The following is a 7,116-nucleotide window of genomic DNA, read 5'->3' on the forward strand; positions in this document are numbered from 1 at the left end:
TTACCTACACAAGGATGAAGTCTTGCACCACCACTGCTTTAACACAACCCAAAAACATAAGAAAGCATGTGTGTGCTATTACGTCCAATCCGACATCCCTTGGCCCACCTCCTTCTTTTTGAGAATTCCTAGACCCGCCCCTGTCTCGCGGGCTCTATACAATGAAGCATTGAGATCCACATATTTTATATCCCTACACGACATAGCATTGTACTCATCCTTGTGAGCCAGTTATTTAACTTGTATTGATTCATTTTAGGCATCAAAATGACTTAATGATAAAGTAATACTTGACCCTAAACCACATTGACCATGTTTTGACATGGCAATTCTATAGAATTGACGTCATTAAGGTGTTAAGTTAGTATGCTAACACGAAGATGACGGAAATATTTGAATCTCAAAGCACAATCTGACATTATATCTAGGGATATCGACTCAAAAGAGGGCATTAATATAGCCCACGGGTATACTAAAAAAACAATAGCCCATGGGGTAGCAACATTTTTTTTCCTTCTGTTTTAGAACAAAAGGAGAACTTCCAACAACCACTTAGTGATGACGATGGTTATATGCAACTGTATATTACATCCTTGTCGAAAAAATTGATATAATTATAAAAAGTGAAATACCAGGCTTTTAGTTGGTATATAAAGGTTGACTACAAACCAAGCATGCCTTCAGCATATGTGAACCTCCAAATGAGCCAGCAGTTGCTTGCAAAGCACGGGCAAATCTCGACCATACACATCTAAAACAATTGTACACATAAAAAAAGTCACTTCTTTCTGTTGTAACATTGTCTCGCTGCGTTTTTTGGTTAGACGCTTTATTTACTTAGGACTGGAGAATATATAAATTTGAACGCATGTTCTCTAAAACGTCGTTGTACATTTCTGCAACGGGTGCACTCCTTCAGGTTAACAACACACATCGCACACTATTACACCGCGATTCATCTCGCAAAAATATGTTTATGTCACATATTACATCTTTCTGCTGGTAGTAGTACGAGTATGTTTTAAGCACAAATGTATTTGCAAAAAGAAGAAATTACATCATCAGAAATGAAAACATGTGTTTCTGGATAGAGACGCACCGTAGGCCAACTAGCAACCACAAATGAATTGTGCGGGCGCACTCTTGTTTTGTGGCAACCAATTGGGAGACTTGGCGTGACAGCCAAAAAGAGAATTGCCCGCACGGGTAGGTAGGTACTTTGCCCAACCCAATGTGTTCTGTTGCGCAGGGTACATCTACCTGTTTGGTCGCCTATTGCTGCAGCCAAGTTGCTGTTCGAGTCATCTAGGAGTATATCCTTATCCGTGTTTCCACCACACACACACACACACACACACAGAGACAAACCCTCAAAAGAGCACTGCTCACCAGACTGCTGGCAAGACCTCACTACTGATTGCCCTACATAAGCACGTGTTTAGTCAGATATCAAGCTGTTGTTAACTTGCGGCAACTTACCTAACCATGCAGTCCTGATGCTATTAGGCCTGCTGATTTGGGTGGCATTTCATCGTTTTTGTTCGTCTGATTTGGTCAGCATTTCTGTAGAATTTTGAGGAAAACCGAAAATCTCGCATTCCAAACATGCCTGCATATATTTTGTTCAGATGGAGGATGGTTGGTCACCATGCACTTCATGCCCCCATAGAGCCATCTCTGCAAATTGGAACACATGAATTTGACGCATTTTTACACGCGAAATTCATGTGCCCGGATACATCTTGAATGATATAGTATGATAGTACAATTTTGCATGTCTTCATGAGGCTGCACAGCACAAAAGAAGTGCAGAAACAGCATGAGAAGTGGGCAAAATATTTTGCATAGCCAAACACAGCAGGGATTTCACAGCCGGCTTCCGTTGACAACCATCAGATTTGAATGGCACAAGAAATGTACTTTACAGTTCTTTCAATCAAGCAATTTGCTCTTACAGGAATGCTTACAGGATTTCCAGCATATCCGGATCGCTTATATTTCCACTAGCAAAAAACAAACCTTTTGAAAACAGAAAAAGAAAAGAACAGATTAAGAACGAAGCGACTTGGCAAAGAGTATAGAGCACCAAGATCCTATACCACTAACTACAGAATCAACATGTATTAACGATTTCAGCGGAGTTATTGATTGCGAGCTATATCTAGTTTGCCCCATAGCCCCGCGGATGCGACTTTTGCCACTTCCACGCGACAGACAGGCTTTCCTTCAGATCGGTGTGTTGAGCAGTCCAGTTGAGCTCACTGTTGATCTTGGTGGGGTCACTGAATACTTCAGCATAGTCTCCTGGCCTCCTGCTGAGGTACTCAATTTTGATGTCAACCCCAGTTGCCTGCTTGCAGGCATCGACAAACTCCTTAACGGAACGGCCTGAATAGAGGAGATGGATAGGGGCATGATTTGACAGGACAACTTCAGTTAATTCTTCAAGTATGATACCATAATTGCATAACCTTTACATGGTTTTTTTTTCTAATGTAAGATCAGTAAAGAATACTCCTTTGGTTCTTCTCGACTAACTCTTTGCATGTTCTTCTATGCCAATTTTCATATATAAATGATATGCTTTGTCCTTGTGTGAGCAAAGAATTAACTGCAATTAAGTAAAATTAGAAAGAAATCTAGTATTGTCAAACCTCTTCCAGTGCCAACATTATAAATGCCAACTTTACTAGGCTCTGCCTTGTTGAGTGCTTTCACATGAGCATCTACAAGATCTGTGACATCAATGTAGTCTCGTATGCAGGTTCCATCAGCTGTAGGATAATCTATCCCTTTAACCTGCAATTGATTTGTCAAAATCCATCAGCTTCACCCCTTACTCACTGATTGCACTTAAAACACAGGCGTGCTACTTACTCTGAAGCAGAGAGCATAAGCATTATATACCATATTAATATTATAATCCAAACATGCACAACTTCATACGCGAACCTGCTTCAGTCAATATACAAGAAAAAAAATACCTTCAATCCTGAAATGACTCCTAATGCTGCATCAAAGCATGCTCCAGATATTCTTCCATGCTCTCGTAGTTCAGGCCTAGGAGCCTCACCTAATCTTCCCTCCGGGTCTGATCCAATGACATTGAAATATCTAAGACAAAAGTTTTCATGTCAGTCAAAGTCAATTCTGTGTTCATAAATTCCTAACTTGTACAAATATCCCACCTTAAAATCATGACAGCCATATCTGTTCTCTTTGAGAAATCTAGTATGATGTCCTCTGCCATTTTCTTGGCTTTTCCATAGGGGTTAATTGGCAACTGTGTAAAGATACATATAAAGCAATTAGGAAAATAATACCAAAAATATCGGATGTTCCAACAAGTTAAATAGATTTTGTTTTGCACGAATAGAGGTACATACATGAAACTAGCAATAGCGAAGTAAAGAGTAAAATATTGAGGTAGCAGCACTAAATTTTGCCTTTTCAATAATTGGAAGATGAAATACCCAGAAACATTGCCTTCATAAGGCCATCTTAAAAATAGTCGCATACACTTCTAGAAGCTATGTTAAAAATAATCGCCTGCACGTCTACAAGTCATCTTAAGAATATCTACCTGAGGTGTGGTTTCTATTATAGGCATCTTCTCTGGTTCTCCATAAGTTGCACAGGTACTAGAGTAAATAAGTGTCTTGACTCCATGAGAAGCCATAGCCTCCAAAATCAGTAAGGTGTTTGATGTAATATTGTGATAATACCTGCCAAGTAGTCGAGATTGTCAATCTATAACAGCATTATCTAGAGAACTACAAAATATTCAAGTGCATGATTGAGGGGTTGACATTACAGTGCTCCATGGACTAATTACAATGTTAGTTTTTTGGAAGGAAAGGAAATTGAGTGTCTTTTCCCCTAGAAGAATATGGTTAGGTCGTTCTACAGAAGTGTGTGTAAGGTGGGTGAGGCTTAACAGGTGAAGTGTGTCAAACTGTCAATAAGGTGATGACTTACCTAAGGGGTTCCATTGTACTCTCACCCACATAGGCAACAGCCGCAAAGTGCATCACAGCATCAAATGCATTTTCAGAAAATATCTTGTTGACCTGGAGTCCGGTTAAGTGAATAACAAGAACAATATAACTGTAAAGGACAACATGCTGCAGGTAGTGTTATAAGCATAAAATTAGGATACAGATTTTTGATCCCCAAGATCTGCATAGATGAATTGAAGTCTCCCAGGCTCCGGAAATAATTCTTGGAGAACCTTTACTGCTCCTTTATTTCCTCTAGAAAGATTGTCCTACAAGAATAAACATAACTTATCATCAAGGATGAAGATCCACCGAATGAATCACTCCTTCAGATATTCAACAATTCCACAGAAAGATAAACGGAATTACCACAATGGTAACTCGATAGTTGTCTTTTAATAGCTGTAATGAGGCATGTGAACCAATATAGCCAGCTCCTCCTGTCACTAAGACATGGGTAACCCCAGGTTCATGACGAGAAAACTGCAGCGGTACATGAACCAAAATCAGCTCTACAGTTGTGATTTAAGTGAATATAGATATAACAATACCATGATAATCATGTAATCATAACAAAGAGGACAAAATAAAGGACCTTGCATGAAGTGATGAAAAGTGTGAGCAACAGAAGTTGATACACACTTTAGTTTCCTATATCCAACACTTCGAATCAAATTGCAAAGTAAATGATTTTTGTCTGGCTCGTCTATTAATAGCTCAAAAAAATTCTTCAGCTCCAGTGATATCATACCCAAGCTTCACCGCACACATATGGTGCAAATTTATATATGTACATCAAGTTAGATATGACCACACACAAAGTCAATGTAGTTTTTTAACTGCAATTAGCAAAAGCCTTTAAAATGTCATACAAAAAAACACTGCGCTATATAATTAACCTGTAGTTTCAGATATCTGATATATCTACATCTGCAAATTCACCAAATAGTTTTTCTTCAACAGGAAAAAGTCAGGGGTATTTATTGAGATGGCTTAGCTGTCATAATATACAACTACCACCTTATTGATGAAAGATCCAATTTGTTAGGATGCATTAGGCCCACAACTTACCAAACCAAGAAGTCGCAACAAACAGTCATGGAAGTTCAAGTTGGACCATGACCTAATGTAAACTACAAAGCAATGCAAAGACTATTGGCTGGAGGGATGTCACTTTCATCATCTGCTTGCTAGCACTACTAAGAGTAGCTAATATGCGCGTGGACAAAACTAGAACATTTATCATTCTTTTTATGTTTATACAAGGATGTATTCAATAACCCAAGTGATGATATGCTTTTCTGTTACGCCTACAGTTGCTTGAGACTAAAACAAACTATTCGATGAAGTGCCCAGCAAGAAAACAAAAAAGGAAGGACCTTAGAAAGGTGTAATCAATTCCTATAGGTAGATATGTGACCTTTAATTTGTGTGCTATTAAACATGAGAAAAAACTGATTCCGAAAGCAAGTTAAAAAGAATATGATTGGAGGGAAAAGGATAAGAGATACGTGGACATCTTACCACACTATTGCCACCAAAACCAGGAGATTGCTTCAGAACAAATATACAGAGTGCTACGAAGAGCAGGGCCACGACGACTTTCCCAATATTATGTGGTTTACGCCTAGCATCAAAGTACTCCATCCCTATCAACAACAAAAATATAGACCATAAGGGAAACGACCATAAATGTAATCATTACGAATTTATGCTGGTTGATTAAGCTGAAGCATACTCGTGATCAGACCAATGGAGCAACCAAGTCGATTAGAACAATGAATAAGAGAGAGATGAACCTCACAGAAAATAACTTTCTCTTTGTTAAATATATGCAGTAACCAGTAAGTATACTGTTGACTTGCTTGAAATGTGATCGCGACAAAGTGACAGCTTTCCTTAAAGGCTAAATTGGTATGGGTGCACATGTCCAGTTGACTTCAGTTCAAATACTGCATCTAATTGTTTTACTTTCACTTGCCTACCTTTCTAGCAACTTACATCTTTAATGTCTATGTAAGGAGCATTACTTCAGGCAGAAGAAACACCACTGAAAACAGTGCCAACAGAAACACTACGGGGCTGTTTGGTTGGTGCCCATGCCAGCCCTACCAAAACGAAGGCTTGCCAAAATTTTGGCGCAGGAATTTGCCGCCAGGAATTCGCCCGCTGGCTACTACAGAATCACATAGCGTCACCAAATAATTGGCAATGATCCAAAAATTTGGCCATGATCCAAATGCATGCATGCCATCCAAACAGCCCTACGACTTTCAGTGTGAAACAGCACAGCTTCACTAACAAGCATGCTAAACATCACCGTGGAAAGCTAAGCATGCACTTGTACACCAGGTGAATCCCATTGTAGGCTCTAAAAAGGACAGCTTTTTCAGGTGGAGTATTGAAAATAATAATATCACATTGTATCATGGGGCATGGATTCGAGAGACAAATTAAGCAAAAACAATGCCCACCCACTACTGGTTGGCACACATGCTGAAGGACTATTGGGGTGAAAAGCCATGGCAATGAGGTGTCTATGTATCTAAAGAAACAGTAATAGCCAAGACTGTGTACAGAGATCTACCAGCCCTAGGCTGTGTTCCCCTCCTGTTTACAGGGACCATGTAAGAATTCTACTCCTTGAGACGAACTAGCCAATGGTGGAACCTCTACTCGCCGCCGCCACTGCCGCCACCTTGATCTTTCTGCCAATGGTGGAATCCCTACAGAACCAGCACACGGCATGTGTCAGTCACAAGGACACAAAAAATCACACCCAGAGCAAGCGAATGATAAGAATCCCCATGGCCATAGGGCGGCCAATTCCAACAGGGCAAGAACAGCATTGCAATTCCAAACAAGGATCAACAGCATTAGATAGAGCATTGGGCACCAATTGGCCAAAAAAAAAGAAACATGTCCAAAAGTCGATTCGCCGGTCTTAATCTCGAATTCAGAAAAGGACAAAGCGAAATGAAAAGCGCAAGATCTCGAGTTGAAGAGAGTGCCGCCGGGATGGAGTTTTCAGGCGTGGCAACCGCAGTAGATCCGAAGAGAGCAGCACGGAACAACGACGAGAGAAATCGAAGCGCATTTACTTCTTATTATTACCTTA

General features: G+C 39.9%; 1 protein-coding gene across 2 annotated transcripts in view; it reads right to left on the reverse strand.

Moving 5' to 3' along the window:
- Positions 1-1,877: 1,877 nt before the first annotated feature.
- The window catches only part of LOC119329079 (probable UDP-arabinose 4-epimerase 3), a 5,897-nt gene continuing 658 nt past the window's right edge, over positions 1,878-7,116 (reverse strand). The window contains exons 2-11 of one of the 2 annotated variants that reach the window (XM_037602061.1): positions 6,586-6,724; positions 5,523-5,647; positions 4,368-4,481; positions 4,160-4,267; positions 3,979-4,070; positions 3,584-3,725; positions 3,189-3,283; positions 2,985-3,114; positions 2,655-2,799; positions 1,878-2,388 (exon numbers count right to left, since the gene is read on the reverse strand). In XM_037602061.1, the coding sequence (XP_037457958.1) occupies positions 2,162-2,388; positions 2,655-2,799; positions 2,985-3,114; positions 3,189-3,283; positions 3,584-3,725; positions 3,979-4,070; positions 4,160-4,267; positions 4,368-4,481; positions 5,523-5,647; positions 6,586-6,625 (1,218 nt within the window). In that variant the 5' untranslated portion in view covers positions 6,626-6,724 and the 3' untranslated portion in view covers positions 1,878-2,161. The remainder of the gene's footprint in view (positions 2,389-2,654; positions 2,800-2,984; positions 3,115-3,188; positions 3,284-3,583; positions 3,726-3,978; positions 4,071-4,159; positions 4,268-4,367; positions 4,482-5,522; positions 5,648-6,585; positions 6,725-7,116) is intronic. The other variant, XM_037602062.1, reaches the window with a different exon arrangement.

The sequence above is a fragment of the Triticum dicoccoides genome, chromosome 7A, assembly GCF_002162155.2.
Source record: "Triticum dicoccoides isolate Atlit2015 ecotype Zavitan chromosome 7A, WEW_v2.0, whole genome shotgun sequence".
In the NCBI taxonomy this organism is placed as follows: Eukaryota; Viridiplantae; Streptophyta; class Magnoliopsida; order Poales; family Poaceae; genus Triticum; species Triticum dicoccoides.